The 16,753-nt window shown below is 38.1% G+C and overlaps 9 protein-coding genes across 9 annotated transcripts; 6 read left to right on the top strand and 3 right to left on the bottom strand.

Moving 5' to 3' along the window:
- Positions 1–223: 223 nt before the first annotated feature.
- srb6 (mediator complex subunit Med22) lies at positions 224–637 on the top strand (the record flags this gene model as incomplete). The annotated part of the gene is made up of 1 exon (XM_056182744.1): positions 224–637. One exon carries the CDS (start codon positions 224–226, stop codon positions 635–637), a length of 414 nt encoding a protein of 137 aa, XP_056038118.1.
- Positions 638–785: 148 nt separating this feature from the next.
- prp19 (Prp19 complex subunit, ubiquitin-protein ligase E4 Prp19) lies at positions 786–2,548 on the bottom strand (the record flags this gene model as incomplete). The annotated part of the gene is made up of 3 exons (XM_056182743.1): positions 786–2,092; positions 2,343–2,447; positions 2,491–2,548. The coding sequence occupies 3 exons, from the start codon at positions 2,546–2,548 to the stop codon at positions 786–788; spliced, it is 1,470 nt and encodes a 489-aa protein (XP_056038117.1).
- Positions 2,549–2,881: 333 nt separating this feature from the next.
- rrp17 (rRNA exonuclease Rrp17) lies at positions 2,882–3,630 on the top strand (the record flags this gene model as incomplete). Its single annotated transcript, XM_056182742.1, has 3 exons — positions 2,882–2,985; positions 3,037–3,142; positions 3,211–3,630. The coding sequence occupies 3 exons, from the start codon at positions 2,882–2,884 to the stop codon at positions 3,628–3,630; spliced, it is 630 nt and encodes a 209-aa protein (XP_056038120.1).
- A 473-nt stretch (positions 3,631–4,103) lies between these two features.
- rrn5 (RNA polymerase I upstream activation factor complex subunit Rrn5) lies at positions 4,104–5,819 on the top strand (the record flags this gene model as incomplete). The annotated part of the gene is made up of 1 exon (XM_056182741.1): positions 4,104–5,819. The coding sequence occupies one exon, from the start codon at positions 4,104–4,106 to the stop codon at positions 5,817–5,819; it is 1,716 nt and encodes a 571-aa protein (XP_056038119.1).
- Positions 5,820–6,465: 646 nt separating this feature from the next.
- Positions 6,466–9,282, top strand: rga3 (RhoGAP Rga3; the record flags this gene model as incomplete). Its single annotated transcript, XM_056182740.1, has 1 exon — positions 6,466–9,282. One exon carries the CDS (start codon positions 6,466–6,468, stop codon positions 9,280–9,282), a length of 2,817 nt encoding a protein of 938 aa, XP_056038116.1.
- A 262-nt stretch (positions 9,283–9,544) lies between these two features.
- Positions 9,545–9,952, bottom strand: mug108 (Schizosaccharomyces specific protein Mug108; the record flags this gene model as incomplete). Its single annotated transcript, XM_056182739.1, has 1 exon — positions 9,545–9,952. The coding sequence occupies one exon, from the start codon at positions 9,950–9,952 to the stop codon at positions 9,545–9,547; it is 408 nt and encodes a 135-aa protein (XP_056037999.1).
- A 2,321-nt stretch (positions 9,953–12,273) lies between these two features.
- ure6 (urease accessory protein UreF) lies at positions 12,274–12,975 on the top strand (the record flags this gene model as incomplete). Its single annotated transcript, XM_056182738.1, has 1 exon — positions 12,274–12,975. The coding sequence occupies one exon, from the start codon at positions 12,274–12,276 to the stop codon at positions 12,973–12,975; it is 702 nt and encodes a 233-aa protein (XP_056037650.1).
- Positions 12,949–14,095, bottom strand: pex3 (peroxin-3 peroxisome-plasma membrane adaptor Pex3; the record flags this gene model as incomplete). Its single annotated transcript, XM_056182737.1, has 3 exons — positions 12,949–13,411; positions 13,458–13,907; positions 13,956–14,095. 3 exons carry the CDS (start codon positions 14,093–14,095, stop codon positions 12,949–12,951), a joined length of 1,053 nt encoding a protein of 350 aa, XP_056038016.1.
- Positions 14,096–14,872: 777 nt separating this feature from the next.
- srs1 (cytoplasmic serine-tRNA ligase Srs1) lies at positions 14,873–16,225 on the top strand (the record flags this gene model as incomplete). Its single annotated transcript, XM_056182736.1, has 1 exon — positions 14,873–16,225. The coding sequence occupies one exon, from the start codon at positions 14,873–14,875 to the stop codon at positions 16,223–16,225; it is 1,353 nt and encodes a 450-aa protein (XP_056038199.1).
- Positions 16,226–16,753: the final 528 nt, after the last annotated feature.

The following is a 16,753-nucleotide window of genomic DNA, read 5'->3' as shown; positions in this document are numbered from 1 at the left end:
CCGCAAGAGAAACATATATCTAACGTTTCCAAAAGAGTAGTTGAGGTTTTACAGCTCATAGTACTTTGTCGTCAAATTGTATAAAATTAAACTTTGCTTTTAAAAGGCATTCAAATTAGTAACAGTTTGGCAGCCGGATTTTGCGTTATAGGAAGTAAAACAGCTTCATTCATTAATCGCGTTCGTTTGTAAAGTACGCCGAAAGGGTCCTACTCATTTCATTATGTCGTCGGAAAGCTTCCAAAGACGACTTACTCAACATACAAATGCTCTCAATACTTCCATAGACGGTGCTACGCAAACACTTTTGTCTCGATTTCAGGATATTGCAGATATTGCAATGAACCAAGGAAAGGATAAAAATACAGTATCATCAGAGGTATATCAAATTGAGTGTCACACTCTTTCGATGATTCGTGCTGTGGAACAGCTACTGGATATATCAAGGCAATTAAAATCGTTCTGGTTATGCAATTCTTCATCTACCACCGTACCAAGTTTGCACTACAACGAAACAGATTTAGAGCAACTAAAGACAAAACTGACTTCACTTCAAAACATAGGACTCGATGTAAAAAGCTCCCTGGCTAACAATACAGCCGAATCTCATGAAATGAATTCTGACGTCGCAAGCTAAAAGCTTGCTTAAATATTCCTCACTTGCTTTTCGATTCGTTATATATAGGAATGTTTTACTTAAACGTAACTATTGCTTTGATTTTGTTTTACTATGAGCATTTTGGACGACTTGCAGTCTCTAAGTGATATTTATTATAGAGGCCATATTAATTAATACTTTCCAAAAGACAAACAGAACCTTGATTTGTAGAGTAGACCAGTTTGTGTGGATCTTCTATCCAAGCTAAATTTGAAACCAAAGAAGCTTCGACCTTGCCCACCAGGTTCCAAGACTTGGAGGCTTTAACAAATGAATGAATGTACAAATACTTATCATCAGAAGATGCCAAAAGTTGACATGTTATGTCTAACGCAGCTGCAGTAGTGCTGGCATCCGTTGGTACCATGTGAGCTAATTTGGATTTTCCCAAATGCCAAATGGAGGTTCCCTTTTCATTTGAAGCAACTGCAGCCAGCCAGTACCCATTTTCACCGAATTGCAGCGACTCAATTGAACCATCTTGAGGACCGAATTTTGCAGCTACAACACCACTAGCTGTCTCGAAGAATTGAATTTCACCGTTTTCTAAACCAACAGCAAAGATATGTCCATCGGGGTGAAAAGAAAGTGCAGTAATCTTAGCCGATATATTGAGAGAATAGACACTTTCTTTCATAGAATATAAAGTACAAGTTGCGTCCGTAGCTGCAACAATGTACTCTCCACTTGAATGAGCAGATAAAAACATTACGTTCTCATTTTCAACAGGAATTGAAAATGAAGGTTCAGAAACTGATTCAACTTCTGAAGGAACATCATAAACTTCAATCATCTTCGTATCAGAGTTCATAAGAGCAATTTTAGAAATATCCAACCAGCAGCATGCGGTTATAGATGAATCAAAGGATTTTAAGGGCTTGCTGGAAGAACAATCAACTAGAGAAACGCGACTATCAACCAAGCAAAGAGAGACGCCTGTACCTCCAGGTCGTGGAATTAAGAGAGTTTTAACATCCTTTTCAGCAGAAGGTAAAACAGGAAGCGGTGAACTATGTGCAAGTTTTTCAAGAACCTCCGGAGTTGCCCAAGTAGGTTGTAATTTTGTTTGCTTTCTTTTTGTGGAAAGTTGCTTAAGAGTTTCATCTACTGTAGATTTTAGGCTTGCTTTGGTGTCTTGGCTGCCGTCCTTCATTTCTACATCAAGATTTTCAGGCTGAGACATAGAAGAGACGTTATCGGAAAACTTGGCCAAAGCTTCTCTTGCTTCATCGCGTTCCTTGGTCAACCGTGATATTACTCGAAAAGCAGCATCTAGTGAATAAAGGGATGTCGAAAGTTCTTGCTTTGTTTCACTCAGTTTTTTCCGTAAATCGAACTGCTCTAGTGCCAAAGCATCCCATTCTTCTTGGAACAAAGAAAGTAAGGCTGGCAAAGAAGTCGCAGAAGGAGGACGAGGCTTGATAAAGTCGGGTACTAAACGAAATGTTAGTATATATCTAAATGAAGGTCTTCAAGGAATCTATAGGGAAAAGCATAGGTGAAGAAAGAACGCCTTGAATCGAAAATGCAAAAGGCAACTTTTTTTGAAAATTCGTCCTCCTTTTGCCTTCTTTTAGGCTCAAGGAAGAACCGCGGACGCGTTTGATGTATCCTTTCCCATTCAGTATTCTTCCTCCCATGTTTCCACCATTTGGTTTTTTATCCAAAATCGCGCAACTCATACCTTTTACAGGAACCAAGTCATCGAGCGAACACTCCTGCTGAGTGACAGGGTCCTTGGAAGTTTCATTAATTGCTTGTTCTATTAAGCGTCGTTCATAAATGCTTCCTACAAAACGCGTTAGAAAAAGTCAACGGGTCATTTTTCTTACCGCTAACACGTGAAACAACCGGTTCTTTCGGCGTTTCTCCACTGATTGAACAAAACATCCGGCTCAAAAACAGTTTCGTTCTGTGCAAAGTACCTTTCTAGCGTTGAGGATTGTAATCAACGAGTTTGAACGATATCGATAAAGAGTATATTTCGCATTGTTAGAGTATGCTAAAAGTTTTTAGAAGTGGTGAAACTACTGTTTATACTGAAGATGTAGAATGCGGTAAGTCAGATAGCGAAGAGCAAAGAGGCTTTAGGAGTCATGCCAGCTGGTAGATTTTTGATCTATTCACATATTTCCCATTAGCATATCACTGGAAGAAGAATTCATAAACTACGTGAAAACAGGAGTGATTCAAGGCACGAGGTTTAATAATTAAAAGCTGAGAATGGATAATACGGCTTTGTTGACGCGTGGTGATAATGTCTACAATAAAAAACGCGGACGTAAGCAACGCCAGGAAGAAATTGTTTTCGACAAGGAACAAAGACAGTAAGTTATTAGACATTATTTAAGCATTGAGTGTCAACTAATGCGCACTAGGGAATATTTAACTGGGTTTCACAAGCGAAAAGTAGAGCGTCAAAAACATGCTCAAGCTGTCGCTGAAAAGCAACAACAAGAAGACAAGCGTGAAATGCGAAAATTGGTAAGACGAAGAACTTGCTTCTGACTCAATTTCATGCGAATATTTATTAACCTGTGGTTTTCTTTTAGGTCCGACAACAGAGAAAACAGCAACTTCAAGAGAGAATTCAAGCTTCCAGAGAATTACTAGGAGCAGCAGATAAATCTAGCTCCGAGGACGAAAGTTCAGATGGTGATGAAGCTGAAGATAAAGTGGTAATAGAAGACGACGATGAACCACAAACTCGTGAATATGAAGATGAAGACAAGCACGTTTCAGTTACTATTCTAGAAGATGACGGGGATCAGAGTCCAAATGAAGAGGAGCTGGCGGATGGACTTCATACTCCACAAACTGATCCTCCGCCAAGTGTGCCAATTCGTCCTCACAAACAAAAGCAAAAGCAAAAGCAAAATAGGTTTCGTTATGAGTCCAAAGAAGAAAGGAAGTTGAATCAGCGAAAATCCAAAATCCAAAAGCTAAAACATGCCGTCCGTCATCGTCATTAATGTACTTGGTATTCTAGGGAACAAATCATTCTGGTATTTAAGCATTCTTTTTAGTTGGGTACTTATGTTAATATAGAAGAAGCAATACTTGTGTGGATGGAACATGGAAACATTCTCATGCATCTTAGTAAACCAAAAGCAAATTTCGTAGTTATCTTTTATATAATATTGTTATTTTTATTTATAAATGAAGCATAACAGGATCAATTCATTGAGCAGCTTTCAAAAATTCATCTCTGTCAACCCTCCAAATCTTCACCTGAATTTTTTTTTTTTTTTTTTTTTTTTTTCTTCTGTTTTCTTATACAATCCCTGCAACCTTTCTTGGCATTTACATTTACCCTCTCTAAAAAGTCTCACCCTTCCCTGTTGGTATAACAACTTGGCAACCACATAACCTTCTTAACTTGAGGATTTAGCTTTGCTGGATCAATAAGCATCCAAGTTCTTCGATCATGACTCTGCAATAGAGCATGTCTTCACCATTGAAAAAACTGAGCCACGCAGTATCGCATCGTCGTGATTCTAGAAAAACTCGCGGGCGAGATAGAGGCAGGTCCCTTTACGTGAAACAATATGAGCGGTACCTGGACGTTTTACAAAAATATTTCAATGAAGTAAATAAAAAAGACGTAACAAATTCGGAGGAAGCCGAATGGGGGAATTTAGAAGGATCTTTTGTAGGTAATACTTTTTGGACTTCGGATGAAAAACAGGGTTTTTTTCATGGACTTGCGAGATGTGGAAAGAAAAATATAGATAGAGTATCTTCGATGATTGGTAGCAAAAGCCCTTCGCATGTTCAGCATTACATTGACGCGTTGGACACCGAATTACGCTGGCTGAGAAACCATGTTGATTCTTCTGTTCGGAGTCAATGTTTGATCAAGTACGAGGACATTCCTGCTGCTTGGGAAATGAGTTTTGAATGGATTGACTGGGAGGAAGCTTGCTCTCAACGACTTATCGACGCTTCGAATAAAATAGCCTCTGAGGACGGGGAAAAGGAATCCTCTGTGAATGTGGAAGCAAGTGGTGAAAACTCTGATAATGAGCCGCTGAAGCCACAAGACTTGTTTAACGTTCCTTTGATGGAAAAACTATGCTCTCAATTGTACTATAATGAAACGTCTGGGCTGGACAATGAAGAGAAAACAGAAAGTTTCTTAACTTCCTCGCTTTTAGATGATCTTTTAAAAATAGTGAAGCAAAAGACAAAAGAATTGGTTTTAAATTCAGCTTTTCTGGCTGAGCTGCGATTCGGAAAACTGGAGTCAAGCGCTGTGTTTCACCGACAGGCATCTATACGTTACCGAGATGTAGAGCTGTCAACAAGATTATCTCGTTTTGATCGTTTCAACATTCCTGGATTTTGGAAGTATCTTCCTTTTCGTCAAAAGCTGAGGGTTTTAAAACAGAACAAAAGGCTGAAGCCACAAACATTCATTGAAATTCTGAGCAAAGATGAAGACTTCCTTCGCCATCGACAAGGAAGAGCACGGTTAAGGAAAAAAAATGACATAGATTCGGAAGAAGTGTTGTCTTCCAATAGCAAAGACTCTCCCTTGCTTGACTTGGAGTCAGTGGTGCCTCCCACTCCTCCTGAAGCAAGTTCTGACTCTGTGGATGATACCTCTGTAAATGTGGAGAGCCACACAACTATGCCTGAGAGCGATGACAGTCCAGTTGAGGAAGACGAAGAAGAAGACGATATCAATTCGTATGATATGGTGCAGTCAAGGGCATACGAAAAGTTATTGATTGACCGTGTGGTGTGTAAAGAAACCGAATCATTAAGTGAAGAATGTGAACAGGTCGCTTTGCTTGAATTAGTTGCTCAAAAAGAACTTGTGAGCAAGTTGAGTTTAAGCGATTATACCCATCATGATACATCGGTTGACTATCCGCGCAGCTCACATACTGTAGATGAGGAATCTGGTTCTGACGATGATATTCAGCCAATTTGCTACTACTATAAAGATCCTATGCTGATCGACTCCAACCCTGAGGATCATCCTTCTGAACGTTTGCAAAAGCAGTATGTTGGTTTAATATCTTATGACTTGGATGCCCTTCAGGAACGGATGGATCCTCACGAATTGTTAGCTCAGCCGGTGTCTTCTTGGGAATATTCTTTCCCCAATTCAATTGAGTCTGATGAAGCTAACGAAGAGGGGCCTGAGTTATAAAGAAACCTTTTTGGCAAATGCTCTCTACTTTACATCCATTTTTTTAAAACATATCTTTTTCTTGAATCACTTATTTTTCCTACCTGTTAATATACATATATTGGAATCCCTCCATGCACTTTTTTTGGTCCCTTTTTAAATACATTCTGGATTTCGTTTATTTTCTTTTGTGTGTTTTTTGGTTTCCGCTTACATCAAACAACGTCGCTCTTTCTGCTCAGACGCAGCAACATTCCTTGTTCTCCCTTTAAAATCAAATGTTCTTATTGTTCAAAGTCTTTTTAGCTATATTATTTAGTTTTGTTCACTACTATATTTAGCCTGCCATTTTCGTAAAGTAATAAGCTTAAAATAGCGAGCTATACGACACTGTAAGGTATGCTATGATAGAGCATAATGTCATAAGACCAGCATGTGTTTAAGCAGGATTCATGATATGAGTGAATTTACTAACTACACCCACCATCATTAATTGATTGTTTGCGAGTATACCTCGGTAGATATTGTAATTCTTGCAATATCAATGGAAACCTGAAACACGAATAGTTTTATCCGCGTCTTCTAGTTGCTTATAGTAGTTTTCTAATTTTCTATCGTTTCATGAAGTTTGTTGTTCCTTAATAAGTCTTGAAAAAAGAATAGGAAGATGGGGTTTAGGAAATTTCCATCGTTAGGAAAAAATGGTAATTACTGTACTCGTTGTGAACGTGATTTCCAGCGAAAAGAAACACCGATTTCGTTCGGAGGGAGACTTTGGCACAGTAGTTGTTTTACATGTGCAAAATGCTTGAATAATTTGGAGCAAAGTAATCAATTGCTGATACAAACATCCGATGGAAAACCTGTTTGTAGTGATTGCTCACACACCTGCACAGTTTGTCAAAAAACGATTCAGGATTATGCTCTTATGAATGGGTTCGACTCGTATCATCGCGACTGTTTTCGGTGCTCGAATTGCAAGAAAGTTTTTAATAACTCAGAGTTTGTGAAAGACGGTCGAACTGTATATTGCGGTGACTGCAGTCAAAACCGTTCGTTTATGTCTTCTACAATGGAAAATTCGGCTTCACGTACTATAAAAACACAAAGTCTCGAAAAAACGTCTTCGCACGAGTCGAATCACTCCTCAATCCCCGAAAGGGCATCTCCTTTTAGGGCAGGGTCCTTTGTGTCCGAAAATGGATCCAGCGAGCATGCATCTACTGGCAATAGTGAGCCTTCATTTCATATTCACCAAACCATTCCTACCGAACCAGCCTTTCAGTCTGTTGACTCTTTTTTTACCAAGAAAAATCGAAGTCTAACCTCTTTTAATAGCTTTAGTCCGCCTAAAAAAGATGACATTCATCTAGAGACTCCTTCTCCATTCATTTCTCCTTTCCACAGACCCTCCGTAAGCACGAACGACCGAACTCTTACTCCCCATAATCCTTTGGAAAGGAAAGCCTCCTCTCCTTTCAAAACCATTTCCTCATCTAGCAGAAAGCCTTTTACTGACGATTATATGAATGACTTTGGCTTTGCCCCACATCAAAAACAACCTTTCTTTACTGCGCGTCTTAACAAATCTCATTCTAATCATAACATACATTCTTTTCATGAATCAAAGAGCGATTCTCGTCATCAGTCATTTTTATCTCCTCACGATTATCCTAATGTTTATCGGACTTTGAGCCCAAAGTCGCAAGTTCACCGCAAGTCATCTTCCCAACCTTCAAACGTTTACGGACTCCCCCATTTTGCCTCCTCCCCTGAGACAATCCCTACAGATAATGATGAACGAAAAAATTCTAATGGGCCCCTTCATGTTCGCTCTGGCTCATCGCTACCCACTCTCGTTTCCCCTTTTAATCTTCCATCAGAGACGAAAGCGTCTACAAGTAATAGTAATACTCCTTCTTCCGATTCTTCCAGTCTTTTTGAAAGTTACAAGATCGATATGGAAGCTTTAAAATTACAAATTAACAAACTCACTCACTTAACGGAATCCATCTCGTCAAGGTCTAATGCTTCTGGATCTGAAAGTTCATTGTATTTGACTGAAAATAAGGATGCATTGCGTATGCAAAAATTGGACGTATGTGAAAAGTTTTTTTCCTTTGCTGATGTTGCCGATGACCCTATATTAAAGGACCCTCTCCATCAGAGCTTAGTAGCCGCAGCGAATGCTTATATGAACATGTTACGTGATAATTTCTCACAAGAACTTTCGAATTTGTTAGAGCGACGAAGTGAGCTCCTTCAGGACTATTCTAATGCCCAAAAATTGCTTAACGAATCATTAGAGGCCTCAGTTCACTTAAATTTCAAAAACCTTGAACTGGCTGACTTGAATAATAACCTGGCTAAACAAATACACCAAAAACGGGACGCACCCCAAAACCAGTCTGAGCCAAATAAATTATTCTTAGACACAAAATCCTTAAAGCCTCTTTCTTCTGATTCCGGAATTGATAATCAGGATTCTTACCAGCCCTCAACTTCTCCTTTACAAGCGAATTATAATAATAAACTTGAACTACGTGGATTAAAACTGCTGAATTCTGGAAAAGCTAGCAATCGAAAAAGTCATTTCAAATCATTTCATGCAAAATCTAAATCTGCTGATCCGGTTATGGTAGACGAAAAGCCAGTATGCCAACATGTCTTTCAGGTTAATGCAATCTTCAAACCATCTCGCTGCTTTATATGTTCGGAGACGATATGGGGCTCGGAAGTGCGCTGTACGAAATGTTCTGTAGCTTGCCATTCACGTTGTTTAAAAAAATTGTACTCGGGGAATGAGGAGCTAAAGTTTTTTTCGGATGACGAGACAGAGAATAATAATGCTAACGTTCCAGAAATGCCAAGCAGACTACCACCTCCCGAGCCTTCTCCTTCAATGTTCGGTAGATCTTTAGAGGTTCAAGCAAAGATTGATAAGCAGTTTGTTCCTAAAGTTGTCCAGATATGTGCAGAATGTGTCGATGCTCACGGGTTACATATTGAGGGTATATATCGCATATCCGGAAGCGCCTCCCAAATTCGTGCGTTCATTGATATGTTTGAACAAAACAGCATACAAGTGGAAAGCTTAGCTTCTGACATTACTGCTTGTACCTCTGTTCTAAAAACTTATCTACATAAGCTCCCAACACCAACAATTCCAGATGAACATTATAGGAAGCTACTGAACGCTGAGGAGCTTGATGATGACTTTGCGAAGGCAGAAATGGTTCAACAGGTTTTGCAAGAGCTTCCCGCTGAACACATTAGCATCTTTCGATATTTGCTTCAGCACCTTTTGCGAGTCGCTGACAATGCAGACAAGAATTTAATGACTAGGAAAAATCTTGCTACCGTTTTCGCTCCAACTCTCATGAGAGAAACAGATATGCATCTTAATTTGAAAAACGTGAATAAGCGAACCGGAATTCTGCAATACGTATTGGAGAATTATGAAAAGTTTTTTACTGACCCTTAATCTAATGAGCGTCATGCATAACTATGACTGCGGTAGAACGAAGGGTTTACTAAAGTTTGTTTTGCAGTTAAAAAAAAGAAAAGATTTTAAGGAAAAAGGATATATGATTTTAATTTATAAGATAATGAGTTCATAATTGGCAAAATAACGTATGAATTCCTTTAGGTACCAACTTTTTGCATGGTGTTTCTTGATGATATTGATATTAAAGATAATCTGCATTGGTCAGTTTTTTTCGTCACATAACAATTATGTTTTCATTTTAGAATATACTACCTAGCAAACTTATGTCACGATCGTTGCTTCGATCTCTGGAAGCCTCCTCTCTATCTTTTTTCTCTGCGTTTTCTGTAGACCCACCTGATAGGGTCTGTTTTCTTTTAGGATTCGATGAAAAGATGCTTCCCAATGCGTCGAATGACATAAGACGTACTCGTCCGCGGTCACCAGAGTTTTTCTTTGATGAAAGGGAAGAGTCGTCGCCGACTTCATCGGTCAAGGATTCTTTTTTACTAAGTGTTTGGTATTCTTCGTCTTCAGTTAGAGGTCCAGCTTCTGGGAATTCGTTGAGATACTCATTGAAATCGTTAAGTCTTGATCCAGACCGGCTGCTATATAAGGACCCTCGTTTTCCAATACGAGATTCTTCGTTAGAAGTGAATCGATCCATTACTTGTTATATATATATCACGTATCAATGGAGGTATAAATTCTTGAGATGCCATTTCGTTTTGGCATACACCTGTATTTATGTCTGATGTGGCCAACATCATGCCTACATAAGTTCTCGGAATCTCTTTAAAGATGAGGAATTTCTTGAAAGAATGATTTTTTCGAAATCACCTCAATCGTCATCTGTTGCATTTTTGTGGCACTCTAGGATTACTAGTACACTTGTATATACTAAAGCGAATCATCATTTGTTGGAGGAAACTACGTATGGCAAAGCATTCACCGAAAATTGTTCATAGAAAATGTTAATCATTTTCTATTCTAAAATTCAACAATTTTATTTATGTTGGCTACAAATTTACTAGCCTCTTGTGGAGAAGATTCCACTTTACGAATATGCTCAGCATGATGTCAGTCCAATCATTAAAATAAGCGCCTTCAACTCTCTTGTAATTAACTTTAATTTCTCAATACAGTTCGATTGCTACTTGCTTGAAGCTACAATTTAGCTACGCTGTTGACTAAGTTAGAGGATCCTTTCCAATAGGAAATAGTTAAAAAGGATGCCTATGAATGCATTGGTATGATTCTATTAAAGAGAATGAAATGATTGATGTATAGTGTTTATTTTGTCTCGGCAAGTTGAGCTTGCCGTGTTTTGTTCGTCTAATAATTCACAGCCGGGTGCATTTTTTTTTACGATGTTTATCTTTCTCATTAGGTAGCGAATTATTAAGAGAATAATCCGCCTTTCATTTGATGATCTCTGTCAAGCTTGATGGTTTTGGATTTTGAACCTCGGGATTTTTCATTTTCTATCGCTGCAGTCTATAATAGGATGTATGTGCTACATCTATCTATGCATTACCATCACGGGATAACTTTTCGATTGGCTTTCATCTTATTTTAATTAATATTTCGTCAACTTACAAGTTATAACAGATATAGAATCATATTGACCGATTACGTTGGAATGCGCCCTCGAAACTAAGATCATGAGTATCAATTCTTAGAGAAGAAACAATTGAAGACTCAAATGGTCTAATGAGGTGTAATCCTCTACTTTTTTTCATGAAGATCTATAAAACTTGGTTGCTTCAAATGGATTTTGTTAATATTTTTAAGTATAGAGAGATTTTATATACCGGATGGAGACTACGTATCTATAAATGAACGCTGGTCGTTGCGATCAATTTCAAGGCCTCTTTGATGATAAGAATTTTGCATTTGTAAATGTAAATGTATAGAAAGGTTGGTTTAATAGACGAATCGAATGATGCATATTGTATTGTAATCATAACGAGAGACATATGCAAAATTGGAAAATTGATTACTTTCTAAGGCCCTTTTTTGTTTTTTCTTGTTCTTGTCCAAATTCAATGTTAGTTTCATGAGATTAGTCGGTCTTTTATGTAATTATGGATAAGTCCATAAAGAATGAAGAGCATACTTTATTGATGCAATCTTTAGCTGAAGTATGAAGAGCAGACTTCAGCTAAAGGAGGGATATATATTTGGGATACCCTAGGATGGAAAGAAACTTAGTTGAGTTAGACCATTGCAAGTATATGAATTCATCAATAAATAAATTGTTTTATTGAAGCCTTCCTCTCTGTTGCTTGTGAATGGGAACGCCGACGCTCATGTATGCTCTATTTTGCTACTTTTTTTGTTCTCTTGTGTTTTCCAACAAAAGCGATTTTTTTAAATACCTCACTCGAAGTTGAAGAGTGAACGAAATGTCATGAAGTAGATCTATTTATTTTTTGGCGAGTAATTTTACCATAAATAACTATGAATACTAAAAGTATAATTTACAACATTTCCCGTAGCACTGGTCGTTTTATTTCAAGTTTAACAACTTTTATAAATATTAATCATGCATGGTAGGATGTTTCCTTTTCCATGAGTGCTTTCTTCTACGACGTTTAGTCTAAATATACTGATTGATGGATTCTCCTGCTAGTGTGCCAAGCAACTTGTAGTATGGTGTAGAAAGGAAACTTTTGCTTTCTCTATATAGATATTAATGTAAGTATAAGTATAAGTATAAGTAGAAAAATAAGAAATACAACTATCTTTGTAGAACAACTGTCCATGATATTAATGGATACAACACCCCGATCATAGACGAGCAACTGATATTCTTTTAAAAGATTTTTTGGTGAAACTATGCCAATCTCTATAAATTAATTCCATCATCCTTCTTTTTAATCCCAATTCTGCTTTAATACTGTATTATAATTTATGTTGACTTTCTGTCTTAAGACTTGTTTAAAAAGGACTTTAATTTCGACTCTTTGAAAACGCGTTCTGACAATGAGCACTTCAGAAAACCATCTATCTTTAATTTTATCAGACGCTGCTTTTCCGCTCTCTTCATTTTCGTATTCATTTGGTCTCGAGTCATACTTATCGCATCAACCTCAAAGAACTAATAGTGCTTTTTTTGACTTTTTGCCATTGTCATTGAACTCATTGCTGTACACAAACCTGCCAACGGTTAAAGAAACATGGGACAAGCCAGAAAACTACCAGGAAATAGAGGAATTCTTTGAAAGCACCCAGATTTGTACGATCGGTCAGAAAGTATCGACCATGCAAGGGAAAGCTTTACTTGGATTATGGATAAAATCATTTTCTAGCATTATGAGTTCAAATGAAGAAGCAAAACATTTGATGAGTTACGATTACTTGGTCCGACATAGGAAGGCACACGGCCACTTCCCAGTGGTTTGGGGTATCTTATGCAAAACACTTGGAATTTCTTTAGAAAGGACATGTTATCTATATTTATTAAATCACGCAAAGTCTATATGTTCTGCTGCTGTTCGACTAGACGTATTAAGTTCTTTCCAGTATGTGTCCACTCTAGTACACCCCGAAACCGAAACACTTTTGGTAGAGTCATTAAAAGTTGCATTAAGTCTAACTTTGGAAGATACTTCCCAAACTTGGTATCCATTAGACCTGTGGCAAGGGAGACATAGTCTGTTATACAGTAGAATCTTTAGTAGCTAAAAGCTCCTGGTCAAAACTCGAATAGACAATTGATGTAAATGTTTTTGCCTCAGATTCATGAGAAATAGATTCAAAAAAACTTTCTCTAATAGGCAGTTCAGTGATTGTGCTACTAAACTTCGTGAAAAAGCTTAACATTTTGGCCAATCTAATGCCCTCTTCCGAGCTAGAAGGAAGAAAAGTCTTTAAATGGAATAACAACAGTTCTGTTTGATTTGAAATGATGATTTTTGCATCTGTTTCTGTCACAAAATCTTCGAGTTCATCCAACAATTTGGAGAGACCTCCCGTGACAGCATACTTTTCTGACATTTCAGTAAGGATTCCTTCACGATCTTGAGAAAATATAAATGCGTAATTTAGAGATAAATCACTAACAGCCCCTTCTAATAATGCAAAAATATCATCTGCTTTCATTATGTCTGTAGGAGAAGTACTAGATATATGTCAGCTTTGCTTTGTATAAATAATTTTTTACGCACCTTTCAAAGAGTTTATGAACAGAAGAAGAAACACGTTCAATCAGAAAGGGTAGTTGTTTTTTTACCAGTACGTAGACGATCCCTATGAGAATAGCAGGATCTTCTACCGACTCTTTTTTGAATGTATCATGAAAAGTCGCACCGTATTTTTTGGAAGCATGTAGACAAAAGTTTTTGCGTCCCAAGATTGTTAAAGAAGTCTTGGTCAGGGTATTGCATTCTGCTATCACACATAAAGTCGTCAAAAGTCGCACAATGGATTGAAACTTTAGCTCATTCCACAATGAGAGCTTCTCTTCCCCATTTTGGTCACTGGAGCGAGAATTCCTGAGGTTTTGGACAATTGAGTTTAAAGGAAGCTGTTCCTCAATTTCACTGGCTATGGCATCAAAAACGCAACATGAACTAGTTTGACCATCTGAAAGAGCTTTTTCAAAATTTTGAGTGTATCTGAACGAAGAGGGTTAGTTTAAGTCAAGCCTTTTTTTATACACATACAAAAGTTGCAATTCGCGTTGCTCAGCAAGCTTGGCGATTGCTGTTCTCAAACTTGAATCTGCATAACAAAGAGCCAGCACTGGAATTGATGTTCCCAAGACAAAGTTGCAGCACTTTTTTACGTGTCTAGAAAGCGACATAAAGGTAGGAACTGGTGTAATTACTGCAAGGTTTCAGGATCAGCAAGCTCAACGGAGAATCAAATTATTTTATTCAAAGGAAATAATATCTCCAATCTTGGTACAACGTTTGATGGATCCTTCAGATTGAGTCCCGATCCTACAATGTCAAAGGGACCTCACCAACAGAAGGATGGTTGGAAACAATGCAAGTCTTTCAGTGACAGCTTATTAGATATCTTTTTTGTTGTATGACACCGGAAAAGAACGATTTACTTGGTTGGTAAGTTTTATGGTAATTGGCGACTTCTCAGCAAACATCTGTTCGAGAAATGCTAAAACTGTTGCAACGCTACATTGAAAGATGATCTTTGCTAATAATTAAATTGTTAAGAAGTACTGTCTACTAAGGCAACAGTAGGAGTGCAACAAAAAAAAAAAAGGATTTTTTCCAAAGGGCTTCTGAAAATTTTTTCTTATGGAAATTAGAGGAACAGTAAAAAGCGTTAACTATAACATATCTTATAAAATACAGGAATTCAAGGTGTTAAATAAGTTGTCACTCAGCTTTAACTTTTCCCTTGGTTTCCAGCAGTTGACCTTACCAACAACACCTTACATCGTAGGCTTTTTTAAAAGCAAGGCGTTAGCGTTCCTCGTAAGAAATAATATTAAAAGGAAGAAAAATTAACAAAGTAGAATACAAACGAAGGGATTCATTGCTCAAACACCCATAATCGGGAGACTTTGTAACAGTTAGATAAGTTTTGGAAGTTACGGAAAACTATTGAAAAGAAGATGTTGGACATTAACTTGTTTCAAACGGAAAAGGGAGGAAACCCAGAGTTGATCCGTGAATCTCAAAGAAAGCGCGGTGCTGATGTTGGCGTGGTTGACCGTGTTATTGAAATGTACAAGGAATGGGTTGCTCTTCGTTTTGAGCTCGATAATACCAACAAGTCGATGAATCGTGCTCAGAAGGAAATTGGTATGAAGATGAAGGCAAAGGAAGATGCCTCTGAGCTTTTGGCTGAAAAGAATGCCTTGACTGAAAGAAAAAAGAACTTGATTGAACAAGAAACCGCCAAGAATAAAGAAATGCTCACTGTTGTTCAATCTATTGGTAACATTGTTCATGATTCGGTCCCTATTAGCATGGACGAAGACAACAACGAAGTGATTCGCACTTGGGCCCCTGCTGGTGTTACTGCTGAAAAGAGAGATTGCCTTTCTCATCACGAAGTATTAACTCGTTTGGACGGTTACGATCCTGAGCGTGGTGTGAAGGTTGCTGGCCACAGAGGCTACTTCCTCCGTCAGTATGGTGTCTTTCTAAACTTGGCCTTGATCCAGTTTGGTTTGGACTTTTTGTATCAACGCGACTACACTGCCTTACAGGCTCCTACCATGTTGAACAAAGACGTAATGGCCAGAACTGCCCAACTGGAACAGTTTGACGAAGAATTGTACAAGGTAGTTGATGGTGATGAGGAACGCTACTTGGTTGCTACCTCTGAGCAACCCATCTCTGCTTACCACAGCAATGAATGGTTTGAAAAGCCTGCTGAGCAACTTCCCATCAAGTATGCTGGCTATAGCACTTGCTATCGCCGTGAGGCTGGATCTCACGGACGTGATGCCTGGGGTATTTTCCGTGTCCACGCTTTTGAGAAGATTGAGCAATTTGTTTTAACTGAGCCTGAAAAATCTTGGGAAGCCTTTGATGATATGATGAATCATGCTGAAGAGTTTTACAAAGCTTTGGAAATTCCTTTCCGTGTGGTCTCCATTGTCTCTGGTGCTTTGAACAATGCTGCTGCTAAGAAATTTGATTTGGAAGCTTGGTTCCCTTACCAAGGAGAGTACAAGGAGCTTGTTTCTTGCTCCAACTGCACCGATTATCAATCCCGTAATTTGGAAATCCGTTGCGGTGTGAAAAAGATGGGTGATCGTGAGAAGAAGTACGTTCACTGCTTGAACTCCACTCTTTGCGCTACTGAGCGTGCTATTTGCTGCATCATTGAAAACTATCAAACTCCTGATGGTATTAATGTTCCCAAGGCTCTTCAACCTTATATGGGTGGAAAGACCTTCTTGCCTTTCACCAAGGAGCTTCCTAAGAACTCTACTTCCAAAAAGGGAAAGAACTAATTTGTGGATAAATTTGGTTTAGTAAATGTATATGCATATCCTATAGACGTAGAAGTTTATGTTAAAATTGAACGGGACGACTGTATTGGACTTCAATTAACCAAACTAATTGTAGAAAATAACTTTTTTTCATAGTTGTATGTTGCTTACTGTGCTGGCATACTGTTAGAAATGTCAAGATGACTATGACATTGCTCTGGTCTTGTTTCACACGAATGATTCAAGGAAATCATTGCAAACTACTACGGCTTCTATTCAAGATGCTTCTCGAGTTCCAATTTTCCTACAATTGTACCGCAGTTGTTTCTTCGTTGTCCTTATCGCTTCCTGAGGATCTCCCTTTTCATAGTCATTTTTAAGAAGAAATCGTCGGTGCTGCATTTTGAGACACAATAATAATGTCTTTGTTTTTCTGATTCTCTTTTTTCTTCTTTTAACTCTTTGTTTATTCATTACAACAGTGAATTCCATATAATTATACAATAATCGTATCAAAACAGAAGTAATATCGTATATATATTAACGACA

The sequence above is a fragment of the Schizosaccharomyces osmophilus genome, chromosome 2 (genome assembly GCF_027921745.1).
Source record: "Schizosaccharomyces osmophilus chromosome 2, complete sequence".
Lineage (NCBI taxonomy): Eukaryota > Fungi > Ascomycota > Schizosaccharomycetes > Schizosaccharomycetales > Schizosaccharomycetaceae > Schizosaccharomyces > Schizosaccharomyces osmophilus.
The sequence above is the reverse complement of the archived record's forward strand: the minus strand, read 5'-3'. Positions and strand labels throughout refer to the sequence as shown.